Source organism: Protopterus annectens, chromosome 6.part0, assembly GCF_019279795.1.
Source record: "Protopterus annectens isolate FY-2018-M chromosome 6.part0, PAN1.0, whole genome shotgun sequence".
NCBI classification, from domain to species: domain Eukaryota; kingdom Metazoa; phylum Chordata; order Ceratodontiformes; family Protopteridae; genus Protopterus; species Protopterus annectens.
Genome location: NC_056737.1, coordinates 268,218,554 through 268,234,002, shown reverse-complemented (window position 1 = coordinate 268,234,002; position 15,449 = coordinate 268,218,554). Strand labels below are relative to the sequence as shown.

At 44.8% G+C, this 15,449-nt stretch overlaps 1 protein-coding gene across 5 annotated transcripts in view; it reads left to right on the top strand.

The window, feature by feature from the left end:
- Positions 1–15,449, top strand: part of VPS39 (VPS39 subunit of HOPS complex) — a 1,019,836-nt gene that overhangs the window by 910,278 nt on the left and 94,109 nt on the right. For all 5 annotated transcript variants that reach the window (XM_044074020.1, XM_044074018.1, XM_044074019.1 and 2 more), the window contains exons 22-23: positions 9,877–10,026; positions 10,180–10,314. In XM_044074020.1, the coding sequence (XP_043929955.1) occupies positions 9,877–10,026; positions 10,180–10,314 (285 nt within the window). The remainder of the gene's footprint in view (positions 1–9,876; positions 10,027–10,179; positions 10,315–15,449) is intronic.

The following is a 15,449-nucleotide window of genomic DNA, read 5'->3' as shown; positions in this document are numbered from 1 at the left end:
ACCCAACTACAAAGGGGACCTGATCAAGGAGCTTACCACATCCCTTTCTGAGGTATTGCCTGCGGGTGTCCCATAAACTATCCACACTTTCTTCCTTGGCTAATTCATCAGTGAGGCTGATTGCCAATGCTACAGAAGGGGCCACTCAAGCGGCTGGCACAGGCTTCTCTATTCGCTGTCATGCCTAGCTGCGCCTTTGTGGATTTGTGAAGTCCTTTAAGGTGTCTTTTGCCATCTCCCCCTTTAATGGTTCTACTCTGTTTGGCCCTTCAGTCAAAGAGACTCTTACCCGCAGTGAGCAGGAAGGCAAGACCTTGTCGGCTGTGAGAATCAGGTTTTCCACCCCTCAATGCTCTTTCCTAAATGCAGTGAGGGGCCAGGAAAATGTGGTTTTGCAAGTTGCAATCTGCCTTCCAGGATGCTCAGGATGAGGTTGCCTCCAGAGGTCAGGGGTGAGGGTTCAACGGTAGACGCCACCCCAGGGGCAGGGGGGGTCTTCAAAATCAGGGCTCCAGGGCACCCTTCTCTGAGAACCCCCAACAGTGCTGCCTGACTGTCCTGGAGGCAGTCGGGGTTGTTTGTCTTTGCACCCTTTGGCCTGGGCAAAAGATTGGGTGATAAACATCATTTCCAGAGTTTATTCTATTCCCTTTTCTCAGTCTCCTCTTCCGGCCAGGAGATACCTCCCCAGTGCAACACCCCATCAGAGGGAGCTAGCTCAGGAAGACGTGCTCAAGCTTCTTCGAAAGAGAGCCATCTAAGAGGTCCTCCCAGGGCAACGAGAATCCGAAACTTACTCTTGCTTCTTTTTGGTGCCAAAGAAGACGGGGAGACCTGTTTCCAATCTTGGCCCTCAGCAGACTCGATCTCTCTGTCAAGAAGTCCAAGTTCTGTATTTTCACTGTCCAGTCCATCGTGCCTCTGTTGCACAAGGATGATTAGATGTGCTCCTTAGGTCTCCAGAATGTCTACTATTGTATAAAAATAGACAGGCGTTCCAGGAGACATCTTCGCTTTTGAATAGGGGCCAATCACTACCAGTTCAGGACCCTGCCCTTTGGTCTCACCACAGCCCCCTGGTGTTCTCCAAGTGCATGACAGTGGTCGCAATTCACCTGAGATTGCAGGGATTTCAGATGTTTCCATACCTTAACATAGGCTCCTCACAGCTCCCATGAAGCATCGTCTGGAAACTGCCTCTCAGTGCCTACTCCAACTATTCATCCAGTTGGAATTGCAGTAAATCTCGCCAAATCAGACCTGATTTCATCCCAAAATCTGGAATTTATCGGGATCCAGCTGAACACTGTGTCAGAGATTGCAGCACTCCTGGTCCACTGGGTACAATTCATCAGATCTCATATTCAATGTCTTCTTGATCTGTCTCATCCCCAGGCTCATCTTATTCTCATGGCCTTAGGGTCCATGGAGGCGGCAATCTATCTGGTGACGTTAGCAAGGTTCTGCATGAGGGTTCTACATTGGACTGTATTGGTTCAGTGGTCTTCCCTGTCTCATCCAATGACAGCTCTGATCAGTCTCACCCCAGTGTACAGGTGTCATCTCCTTTGGTGGATCCAGTTTCCCAACCTCCTAGCAGGGAGACCATTCTCTCTTCCTCCCCCCAGCACCACAGTGACCTCAGATGATTCCCTTTTTGGGGTGAGGGGGGCATTTTCAGGGAAGGACGGTTCAAGGCATGTGGTATGCTACAGAGACAAAATTGCACATCAGTGTCCATGTCCTGCAGATGAGGGCCGTCCCCTTCACGTTGCAAGCCTTTCAGGGCTGCCTCCGTCTGGGTACCTTTGCAGTTCACACGGACAACATGGCTGTTGTGTGGTGCATCAACAGGCAAGGGGGAACACATTCATATCTGATTTGTCTCAAGGCCGTGAGAGTGTGGGAATGGGTGATATCCTTGGGGCACTTTCTCATTGCCACTCATATTCCCGGAGAGTCCAACATGCTGGCGGACAGACTCAGCAAGGCAATCCTGAGTCTTCACGAGGGGTCCTTGAATCCTTCAGTGGCGAAAGAGATCGTCTTTCTCTGGGGTCAGCCAAGCTGCAATCTTTTTGCTTCCCCTTTCAACCACAAATGCAGCTAATATTTTGCCCTGATTCCCCCAGATGGGAAGTCCCCCAAGGATGCTGTGGTTCATGATTGGCCCCTCAGTCTCCTTTATGCCTGTCCTTCCTTGTCTCATTCTCAGAGTACTTCAGAAAGCTTGTCACCTCAAGGCGACCTTGATCCACATCACCCTCTTTGGCCTCGGCAGGTGTGGTTCCCCATTCTTCAGTCTCATTTGAAGTACCCCCCCCCCCCGGGTACTAGATCCCATTCCAGATCTAATTTCCCATCCCTCTCAGCTTCTGATTCCCAACCTCCAGACCCTTCGTCTGACAGCATGGTTTGTCCACTTCCAGCAATCCTGAATCAACCGAGGCTACCTTCTCCCATTAAGAACATTATCCTGGCCTCTCAGAAGGCTTCCAGTAGAAAGATTTACACTGGTAAGTGAAAAAGGTTTTCTATTTGGGCTATGCAGCTCAATCTCAATCCAGCTTTCGGCTTCCATTTCAGATATCTTGCTCTTCTTGTCTTTGCTGTTTCAGGATGGAGCTAGCTTCTCTACTATCAAAGTGCATTTGGCAGCTGTTTCCAACTTCCATGTTTACAAGGAACCTACCTTCTCTCGTTTGTGTAAAGCATTTTTGAAAGGGGTTTTCTGCTGTGACCTCTTGTCAAGGATTCTTCCCCTCCTTGGGACCTTTCCTTTCTGCTGCAGTCTCTCACACAGAGTCCATTTGAGCCTGCTGCCACATGTGATATCAAATTCCTGTCATGGAAGATGGCTTTTCTAGTAGCCATAACTTCAGCTAAAAGAGTTTTGGAATCTCTGGCCGTTTCTATCAAAACGGCTTTTCATGTTTTTTCATAAAGACAGAGTCACCCTTCGAACTAGCACTTCATTCATGCCTAAGGTTGCCACAGAAGCAAATCTGAACCAGTCAGTCCAATAGCCAGTTTTCTTCCCATATTTTCTAATAAAGGGGAATACCGCTTGCATATGCTAGATGTGCATAGACAGTTATGTTTCTGCTTAGACAGGACAAAGAGTTTATGCAGGTCTGACCCAGCTGTCTGTGGCATTCTGTCTTAACAGGAAGGGTCAGGCGGTGTCCAAAATGACTATCTCCCATTGGATTTTGATGTGCATTTCCTTTGCTTATTCATCCAAAGGTTTATCCTTACCAGGTCCAATCAGAGCTCATTCCACTAGGTCAATGGCTATCTCTGCTGCACATCTTGCCTGTCATTCCATAGATGACAGTTGTGTGGCAGCCACCTGGTCTTCTCCTCACATATTTGTTAATCACTACAAACTTGCCATTGTCTTCAGGAACAGGGCTTCCTTCGGCTCCACAGTTCTTCCACATGTCCTTCCATGAGGCCTCCCAGGATTATGGTTAGCTGGGGACTCTGACCCAAGTGTGAGGAATAGTGACATGGATAACATCAGATAAAGAGTTATGTACTTACCGTAACTTGGCATCTGTGTTATCCTATGTCACTATTCATCACTATCCCTCCCTCCGTCCCCCGTCCTGTAGGATCTAGAGGATGTGGAGATGTCCTATCTGGTGGTCAGGGTCTTCCTTAGCTGCTTTCTTCCTTAGGGCAAACTCAATCTGAGGGGCTAGAGGGCAGCAAGGGATCACGGGAGTGGGAGGAGCTCAAGCCTAGAAGCTGTTTGTAAAGTTGCTGACTTGGATCCAGTGTCGGATCCAAGATCCTTAATTGCCTGTATTTTTTATCTAAAATCACTGCACTTGCACCTTGTGCAACAACGTTAGACCCAAGAGTGATGAATAGTGACATAGTATAACACAGATGCCAAGTCATGGTAAGTACATAACTCTTTTTTAACTGTGTTGCATCTGTTACTTTGGTCCACTTGCAAACAGTTAAAAGCATAGCATTGCCTTGAAATTTAACATTTTTAATATATAGTTATATCATTTTTACTGGAAAGGCTCACCCAGACTCTTCTACAGTTTGCTGTGAGGGAAAGGTTAGTTGTTGTAATTTTGTATTACTTTATTGTCTTTTTCTATTTTGTATACTGTGATTTGTTTTCTTTATACTGTGTTTTATTTGTATTCTGCTTTTAACTGCATATTAAAACTTGAAAAGAGACCTCAGCTCTGTCTCTTGTGTGTTAGACAGAGATTTTTTTCCACCCTCCCACCTGGTTACTGTTGTGTTCTTAAACAGCACTGTCTTTCTAGTTGCCTGCCCCCTATGTTAATTTGACCATAGGTTCATAGATTAGTACTAGGTTAACTGCCCTTGCGAGCCATTTTAAGCCTAGCCAATTATCCCTTGTGAGACTCAAACCCTGTACCTTGTGTTTGTAAGGCAAACACCTTAACCATTAGGTCATCCTCCCAACCATGTATCTCATATCCTCTCTGCTTTTACTGGCTGGTGTGAGTAAGCACAAAGTTATCATTTTGTGAAATCAGTCCCATTCAACTATTTAAATTTATTGACCATCCTGCTGTATTCCATAGTACCAGAATACAAAAGTTGACCACCCCCTTTAAGTCTGGTGTTTTAAAAATAGTGACTCTCCACTAAAACTTAACTTTTTTAGACAGGTAAAACTTAAGTTACCTGATTTCACATCTAACTCATGTAGTGCACACTGCAGTGTTTAGGATAAACCATTTTTTTTCATCTTACCTTTAAGCATATTTTGCAAGACCACTAGTTATTGGAGAGCCCACATTCTGCCTCTCAGTAATCATCTTGAGACTAGTACTTCTGTTTTCTCCTGGTGAGAGTAGGAGTGCAGCTACATTATTTCATGGAGATTGCTGATCACCAGAAAGCTTAATAACTGCTTTGTAGGTGACAACTTGGAATCTGTGCTTACATTCTGATCCTGGTGAGAGTAGGAGCAGAGTGCATTGATTCCTGACTATGGTTGGAGAGTGAGTGCCTGTGCGTAACGTACCTGATTGGTCTGGTTGCTATTTGAGGCATCTACCAGAAAAAGGCTACAAGTCTGCTGACCCTTGCATCATCTGGGACAAGACTGTGGATCATCAAACAGGGCGTGACCTGCTTCTCATCTTGGGATTGGTGCTAACATTTTCCTTTTGGTGAGAGAAGAAGCAAAGGAGCATTGTATCTCAGCAGAGTGAGGCTGTGCTGAGACCAGCATTAGTAGTATCCAGGCAGTAGCCATTCGTGCAACTCCCCTCTTTTCATCATTCTTGACAAGCTAATTCTTTATTTTTCAGTAAGTACTGCTTGATTTCTTTCTAACTTCAGAATATCTGCCTAAATACTTCATCCTTAAATTTTCAGGGTCTGTGTATTAGTTTCCCCTCAAGTGTTTAGCAGTGCTCTATACAGACCTAGACACCTTGAATGACATGCTTCCTGTAAAAGGAATTTATAAGGAAACCACTCCAGTACTTAGTAATAATGACCATCCCTCCTGGCATGTCTAAAGGTCAGTTCCCTGTGCTTTCTCCTATTACCCTGGTGAACTTGGGCATTCTGAGGCAGTGTAGCAACTGCCTCATGTACACAGACAACCTTCTTCTCTTACCTCCCGACACTCAACTTGTGGGAGATGCACTTGTATACCCAAAGTGGAAGCCATGCACTCTCAAGCCTAGTCCGGAATAGCTGGTCAAGAGGAGAAGATCAACACCTGCACCACACCACATGCAACACATACCCCTAAGGAACACCCACCATCACAGTTCTCACATGAAAACACAAACCACCTACCCAACTTCACGAAGTCTCTCAATAGAATTCTACCCAAACAGCAGAGGCCTCCAAGGCAGAAACGCACTCGACCACCACAACACAGCACAAACCACAAGACACATAGCTCGCCTACACAGTGTGCCCCTCAACCTAAGCCCCTAAGACAAAACAGCTTGTCCAATTCACTAATCATAGGTGACTCAATAGTAAGGCACACTGATTTGATTTCCCACTCACTAGGTTGAATAAGGAGAAGGTAACAGTCAGCTGTCTATCAGGTGCCAGAATCCGACACATAACATACACTCAGGTCACTCCACAACAAGTATGACTCTGTCACTGTCCATGTGGGTGTGAATGACCTGAGATGCACCTCCCTGGACTACATGAAAAGAGACATGGAGAAGCTCTCTGACTGTGTGTCCCAGGCAGGTATGACCCTAGCCCTGAGCAGCATCTTTTTGTCTCCCAGAATGATACCGCAGTACAAGCAGAAAATGATTGACTTCAACAATTTTAAGTTTCTGGTGCCATTCTAAGGGGATCCAGTATTTGTCTGCTTGGGATGACATGATTGACAGACCTCGATGCTTTACCAGAGATGGCCTGCATCTGTCACCCCTGGGTTTCCGGATACTGGCTAAGGCTCTTGCCACCCCTGTAGTGCCTTTTTTAGGTGATGATCCAAAGACCAAATTACCACAATAACAGCTATAAATAAATGCAATCTGAGGGTCATGCTGCTGAACATTAGAAGTCCAAGTCTCAATATGCACTTGCTGGAAGCACTCCTCAAAATGGAGAACATCGACATTTGTGCTGTAACGGAGACCTGGTTTAAAGCAGCAGAAAACACCCCTGCGTTACCAGGCTATAACTCATTCCACACCTTTTGGCCCCAGAACATGGACCGAAGCTCCAAAGGTGGCGGTGTGTCCATATTCATAAAGGATATGCACACCTCCAGACTAGAAGCCCAGCATAACACATCTGAGATACTTCAGGTACAACTAACACTGGGTAAGATGGGGATTCAGGTTGTATCCTGCTATAGGTCCCCAACCATGTCCTAAGACTCACTGCACGTTCCTAAGCACCCGGAAAACTATTGGGGTCCAACCCAACACTTTCATACTAGGTGACTTCAACTACCCCTCCATCAACTGGAAAACTACTCCTGCACTAATACACTGGCCCAACGCTTCCTGGAATTCATCAATTCCAGTGCCTTGGACCAGCTCATTCTTACCCCCACTAGAGGAAGCAAACGTCCTGGACCTAGTTATTACTAACATGGGCAACTGTTTCTCTACACCAATAGTCAATCCCTCCCTGGTGAGATCTGACCACAAACTAATCACCGAGGAAATCCACATCTACTCACCCCCCCCCCCCCCCCCGCAAAGGTAACTACCATGAAAAACTTCTCCAAAGCTGACTTTGGGCTCCTAAAAACAGAGGTGGCTAACTTCACGGCACCCATGTCAATGGAAAATAAATGCATGACTGCCAAATCATACACCAATATACTGTACGAACACATACATAAATGCATGGAACTAGCCATACCCAACAGAACAAGACACTCTCCTCCAAAAAAAGGAAGCCAATCTGGTGGTCCCCTGCCATTGTTAAACTCTGCAACAGCAGGAAGAAACTGTTGCAGAAAAAAGTGAAGTCCCAAGACTGGAAAAACTTCCTTATTAGCCTCAACAAAAAGTTGAGATCCCTCATCAAAACCTCTAAAGCCAGCTATGAAGGCAGAATTGTGGCAGACACTAAAAACAACCACAAAGCTTTCTATTGTTATATCAAGAATCTACACAGCAATACCCAGGTTTGCTCTGAGTTACTGCACAATGGTACCTTTTATACTGAGCCAACAGATATTGCCACATACTGGCTGACAGATTCAATGCCAACTTTACCCCTCTCCACCCCCCTAAAGGACCAATCACAATACCGGAGGAATGACAGGTACACCCAGTATTACTGCAGCACAGGTTAAAGCTGCATTGTCGAAGGCCAAGAATACAGCTTCTGTGGGACCCGACAATATGCCTGACTGTGTTCTACATGAACTACAAAGTGAACTGGCACCACATCTGTGTGGCTTGCTCACTCACAGCCTCACCTCAGGCTTTGTCCCTACTGAATGGCGCACTGCTACAGTCATCCCTTTCCATAAAGGGGGAGCGACTACAGACCCTGGGAATTATCGCCCAGTTAGCCTGACAAGTCTGATATGTGAGGCTATGGAGCGCATCTTCGTGGACCTAATTAACAAGGATATAGTGAATCTCCAAACTCTAGATCCCATGCAATTTGGTTTTGTGAAAGGTAGATCATGCCTGCTCAACTTGGTTGACTTCTTTGAGTCAGTCACCAGAGCTGTGGATGAGGGCAAGGCAGTTCATACAGCCTACCTCAATCTGGCCAAGGCCTTTGATCCCAATCCCCCTCAGTAATTATTGCTAAACTCACCAAACTAGGCATCAGCCCCTATATCACTAGGTGGGTTGCAAATTTGCTCACAGGTAGAACCCCCAGTGTGAAAGTAGTGGACTCCCAAGTCAGACTGCTGACCAGTCATGAGTGGAGTCCCACAGGATTGGTCCTGGGTCCTCTCGTTTGGCATCTACTTCTCAGAAGCCCAGGTCAACATGGAGGGACTCTGGCTGACCAAGTTCACAGATGACTGCAAGCTGGGAGCCATTATTAACTCCCCAAGTGATGTAGACATCCTACAGAAAGCCCTCACTGAGACAGTGACTGGTGTTGAAACCATGGCCTTAAGCTTAATGCCACAAAATGGGATGTCATCCCCTTTGGGAAAAACTCAGTTCCCACTAATTACAACATCAATGGGAGCCCATTGAACACTGAAGGCATTATAAGAGATCTTGGGAACACAGGCTGACAGCAACCACTCCTTCGACCACCACATTGCCACTGTGGTCAGAAATTCCTTCAGTGTGGCACATCTCATTACCAAGGGTTTTGCATCCAGGAAGAAAGAGGTCATCATCTCTCTCTACTCTTCCCTCATTAGGCCAGTCATCGAGTATAATTCCCCATTTGACATGTACCTCACTAGACACATGCAATAGCTAGAAGGCCACAAAAGTACCTCACGAAGAGGATCCTTGGCATTAAACACATGTCATACACAGGCAGACTCAAAAAAAAAAAAAAACTCCAGCTATTCTCTGTCTCATATTTTCTACTTGGAGACGATCTCTGCTTAACTTGCAAAGCCATGTCTGACCCAGGTCTGTTAGAAATACTACATCTAAAGAAATCCCAATCCCTCTGCACCACACGCTCCAGAGACCTCAACCTCATTACAACAATCAACCGAACATTCTGAAAGGACAGGTTTATAACCCAGAGACTGCCCATGCTCTGCAATAGACTTCCCAAACATATCAAGCAGAGCACCTCACTGGCCCTCTTCAAGAGAAATCTTGATGAGTGGATGGGAAATAGAAAGTTCACCCCGTGGAGCACTCCGGTTGCTCTACTTGATAGAGGCACTGGGAACCAACGTCGGGCGGCACAATGCCAGGGCACTTTTATGGGCTAGGCTTGTAAAGCCTTCGGGCCATTAGCCTAACACACACCTATAAACCTATTTGTTATCTGAACTTGGCTTCCAGAACATTTTTTTTTAAGGCATAGAAGGTACCAAGATTTTTATGTTTTTGTCCTTTTCATTGTTTTGTGGAACTGAACCACAAGTGAAAAACATTTCAGTTCCTATGAACTGTTTTTGAAGTAATTTGTTAGGCCTAGAATTCCACTGAAATAGTCATATTGAATGAGTTTAAAAGTGCCAACTTTTGGATCAAATAATGCCATTCTTTGTAGGCTTACTGAATGAATTAATGAATGAAGTAGTTAAATAATATCAGATTTGTTTCAAAATGTTCATACTTCAGCCATGCTATAGGTACATTAATATCCACTAAGATCTTTTAATTTATTGTTATTTTTTTCATAAATCAATAGCAAACCATTTTAGATTGCCTGAAGATTCTGTCATGATTTACGTTGTAATCTGTTTCTTTATGCACTCAGGTTTACTTATCCCTTTTACGGATGTACCTTTCCCCACCTGATGCACACTGTTTAGGACCAATTAAGATGGAGACATCAAATCCCAAGCCCAATCTCCAGGCAGCACTGCAAGTTTTGGAACTTAATTACAACAAACTGGATACAACTAAAGTAAGGGCAGAAATAAAGTGGTTGTATTTATTTATTTATTTTATACCAATAAGTGATGACTGTGGAACACTAACTGTTCTGCTACAAGACAGTACTGTTGAGTGGATGTTTGTGACATTTGACATGTAACCCTTATCTTTCTGTTCTTCAAAGGCCATTGACCTTCTTCCAGCCAACACTCAGATAAAGCAGATTCGCACTTTTTTGGAGAAAGTGTTGGAAGAAAATGCCCAAAAGAAAAGGTTTAACCAGGTTCTGAAAAGCCTTCTTCATGTGGAATTCCTGCGGGTGAGTGTCTCTGTTATACTTATGTTTTCCTAACATTTTGCTACTCCCTTTCCTCATATATTTAAATCCATATCTCTTGTACTTTGTATCCGACAACTTTCTTCTCATCCTTTCCTTAACAGGATACCTCCAGTAATTCCTAATAACTTGGTCCATGTAAAACTCATAGGACACTGTAATTCTAAACTATCAGTTTTTTGGTTGAAGGGCTGTCATAAATCAGTGCTTTTCTAAAAATGCACCTACACTATGTTAGACTTTTGTAAATATATACTTTATGTAGTTCATTATTGTAAATACAACTTGCATATTTTTGTAATGAACAACTGCATTTTGGAATTGTAATATAGTTTTGCTGGAATGTTTCTCCCTGGGGAAACTGCTGAAAAAGGGCTGTGCCTAGCTGGACTTTCCTGGTCACCAAATGCAGACAGACAAACAAATAAATAAATAATAAATATTTTACCCTAACTGAAAATATTACTGAATTGTTAATGGATTATCGCAAATGTTAGAATTTCAACATTTATAATTTCGTTACTGCAATTTAGCTTTCCAGTATTTCTGGTGTTTGTCTGTGTAATGTCTTATTTTATTGCTAAGGATATTCAAAAGAAAGCAGGCCTGCACTGCTACTGTGTTTTTACTAAGATTCCTCAAAAACATCAGTTTGATTATTAAAATGATCCACATTATTATGTCAACGTAAGTTAGGTGGAGATTTATAACAGTTTGTCTCAACAAGGGACAAGTCCAAATTTGTCCGCCACAAGAAAGCAACTTTCACTGACTTTAGCTGAAGCGAAAATGCATAACCCTCGGGTATCAGTCACAAATAAAAAACTCTTTATCCTGCGGATCAAGAATTGATGCTAAACATTATGTTCAAGTCAATAAAAGTTACGCTGTCAATCCACAGTTATCCTGATCAAAGAACAACTCAGTTCCCCATCAGAATCGTCTCCACAACTCCTGCCAATGAATTGACTAGTTTAGACCAGTATACAGGCATTGCTGTATTCTGGGCTGTGGTGTAGTTCCTGTGTTGTCCATTACCTTACTTGGATAGAAGGAAGTTTCTTTGCTCACCAGTGGGAGTGGGGAGCCTTGAGCAGCCTACCTATCCTTGGGGGAAGTGACCTCAGCACAAGAAGCTGTTAGTAATTGGTTGTTTGGGACCATTCCTAGCTCTTTTGTAGTTCACTGCTTAAAATCCGCGTTTGCGGCTTTGTGATCGTGCACATAGCGCAGCGCCGGTTAAACAAGGTTAAACTTTTTCTGGCTCCGCCAAGTCTGCTCTTCAATTTTTCCCTTAGAACTGTTCTACTTGCAATCTAAACAGCCTATACTCTATCTGAAAATCTCAGCACTTGCTCCTTAAGCATTTTTTATACAGGTAAAGCACTCTTAAACAAACAAAAGTACTAAATTCTGTTGAGTACCCATTTCCCTATAGGTCCTTTCTGACTCAGTTACACAGCAATCTTTTTCACTATTTCTAGCATGTCGAAGGGTCAGTTGCTGGCGTCCTCTCCTGTTCAGCTGGTGAATCTGGGAATCTTGAGGCAATGTTACAATTGCCTCATGTACACAGGCAACCCTCTCCTCCTCCCAACAAATACAAATATATGCGAGAGATGCAACTATATAGCCAAACTGGTGGCTGAGCTCTCTCAATTCAGTACTGGCAAGACTAGTCAGGAGGAGAAGGTAACCACGCACATCACAAACCCAGTCTCACATAGAACTATCACAACTGCAAACCAAACACATAAACACACAAAAACATACTCTGAGGCGCTGATTAAAAATCTACCAAAACAACAGAGGCCTCCAAAGCAGACACCCAAGCAACCACCACCTCAAGACATAGCACATGCAACACATAGTTCACAAAGTCAGTGTGCTAAACAGTCACAGCCCTTAAGGCCAAACAACATGCCAGACACACTTGTAATAGGTGACTCCATAGTCAGGCACACTGACGTCCCACTCACCAGACTGAACAAGGAGAGGGTCACAGTAAGCTGTCTGTCGGGAGCTAGAATCCGCCACATAACACAAGCACTCAGGTCACTCCACAGCAAGTACAAATATGACTCAGTCATTGTACATGCCGGTGTGAACGACCTGAGACGTACCTCCCTGGACTACATGAAAAGAGACATAGAGGAGCTCTCTGATTATGTAGCCCAGGCCGGTATGACCCTGACCCTGAGCAGCATCTTACCCTCACCAAGAATGATGCCACAGTACAAAGACAAAATGATCAGTTTTAACAATTGGCTTAATTACTGGTGTCATTCTAAGGGGATCCAATGTCTGTCTGCTTGGGATGACATGCTTGACAAGCCACGCTGCTTAAGGGATGGCTTGCACCTGTCACCCTGGGCTTCCGGATATTGGCCAAGGCTCTTGCCATCCCCATAGTGCCTTTTTAGGCAAGGCTCAAATGACAAACCTACCTCCCTAGAAAACACAAGTGGAAAAAAACTAAGGGTAATGCCGCTCAATGCCAGAAGTCTAAACCTCAAGATGCACCCTCAAGCCCTCCCCAGTATGGAGAACATCAATGTCTGTGCAGTGACTGAAACCTGGTTCAAGGCTCCTGAGAGCACCACAGCACTATCAGGTTTTACCTCATATCATGCTTTCCGCCCCAAAACTTGGACCGAACCACAAAAGGAGGGAGTATCCATTTTCATCAAAGATACCCACACCTCCAGGTTAGTGGCAACGCACGAAGCATCGGAGACTATCCAGGTGCAACTAACCATAGGCAAAACTGCCTTACAGTTTGTAGCATGCTACAGACCACCCTCTCAAACTCAGGAACCCCACACAGCCTTCCTGAAGACACTGGAGAGTATGAATGTCTCTCCAAATACCATCATTTTGGGAGACTTCAACTACCCAAACATAGACTGGGAACATTACTCAAGCCCCAACACCCTAGCCCAAAGGTTCCTAGAATTCATAAACTCAAATGCAGTGGAACAACTAGTCACCATTCCCACAAGAGGAGACAATATACTAGACCTGATCATCACAAACATGGGGACAAAATGCTCCACACCGGAAGTACATCCCTCCTTGGTAAGATCAGACCATAAATTAATCTCACTGGAAATCCACATCCCGCCCCCACCCCCTGCACAAAAGATCACAGTGAAGAACTTCTCAAAAGCAAACTTCACACTTCTTAAGACTGAAGTGGTATCTTTCAATGCCCCTGGGCCAGTGGAAACCACAACCCACACTGCTGAATCCTTTGCAAATGCCTTCTATGGGCACCTTCAAGAATGCATGGATCATGCAATCCCAAATAAAACCAAAACCCATTCCCCCAAAGGCAGGCGCCCGGTCTGGTGGACCCCTGCCATAAACAAACTTTACAATAGGAGGAGGAAGCTACTACATGACAGAGCAAAATCCCTAAAAGTGAAGGCATCTCTGATCAGTACTAGCAAAAAACTACGATCACTCGTAAAATCATCCAAGGCCAACTTTGAGAGAAAAATCGCAAAAGACACAAAAGACAATCACAAGGCCTTCTTTAGCTATGTTAGAAACCTGGGTGGAAACTCCCAGATATGCTCAGAGTTAGTCCAAAATGACACAAAATACACTGAACCCACTGACATTGCCAACATTCTGGCAGACAGGTTCAGTGCAAATTTCTCCTCCCTCCCCAAAGGAGAAATAACTATCCCAGCAGAGTGTAGCCTCCTAACATCTCAGATGCCCAGGTGAGAGCCCTCTCTAAAGCTAAAAACACAGCATCAATGGGACCGGATGGTGTCCCGGGCTGTGTGCTACATGAACTCCAAGAGGAACTAAACCCACACATAAGGCTGCTGTTTAATCTTTGCCTTACTACAGGATACGTACCCAAAGAGTGGCGTACGGCAACAGTGGTCCCACTTCACAAAGGCGGTGCTTCTACGAACCCTGGAAATTACCGCCCCATAAGCTTGACGAGCCTGGTCTGCAAAGCTATGGAGAGGATCATTATGGAACTCATAAACAAAGACATTGGGGACCTACAGACATTGGATCCTACCCAATTTGGCTTTGTCAAGGGCAGATCCTGCCTTTTGAACTTGGTTGACTTTTTTGAAACAGTCACTAAGGCCGTTGATGAGGGTAAGGCAGTTCACACAGCCTACCTTGACCTTGCAAAAGCCTTTGACGCAATACCCCACTCGGGCATCATAGACAAACTCACCAGCTTAAATGTAAACCCATATGTCACAAGATGGGTTGCAAACTGGCTCAAGGACAGAACCCACAGGGTCATAGTTGCTGGAGCTATGTCTGACTCTAAGCCAGTCTGGCGGTGTCCCACAGGGCTCAGTCCTGGGACCCCTCTTGTTCGGCATTTATTTTTCCGAGGTACAGGCAAACATAGGAGGATTGTGGCTGACAAAGTTCGCAGATGACTGCAAACTGGGCCATAATTGATACTCCAGCGGACACAAACATCCTTCAGAGAGGCCTCATAGAAACGGATAATTGGTGCCAGAGCCATGGCCTTAAGCTGAACGCCAAAAATGTATAGTCATACCCTTTGGGAAAACAAGGTACCGACAAATTACCACATAGGTGGTAATCCATTAATCTGGAAGAGGTAATCAGGGACCTAGGGACCCAGGTTGACAGTAACCTCTCATTTGACACTCACATTGCCAAAGTGGTTAGGAAGACCTTCTATATTGCCCACCTTATCGTGAAGGGTTTCACATCTAGATCAAGAGAGGTCATTGTGCCCTGTACTCTTCTCTTATCAGGCCAATGATTGAGTACAATGCCCGTTTGGGATGTATCTCACCCGACACCTGCAGCAGTTGGAAAGACCCCAAAAGTTCCTCACCAAGAGGATAAAGGGTCTTAAACATATGTCATATGCTGCCCGACTGAAAAAACTCCAGCTCTATTCAGTCGCATACCGCCTACTCAGAGGTGATCTGTGCCTGGCGTACAAGGCCATGTCCAATCCTGAATTAATGGACATGCTCCACCTCAGAAAATCCAAATCCATCAGAGCCACGAGAACAAGTGACTTAAACCTCAACACAGAAATAAATAGAACGTGCTGGAGGGACAGATTCATAACCCAGAGGCTCCCTACACTC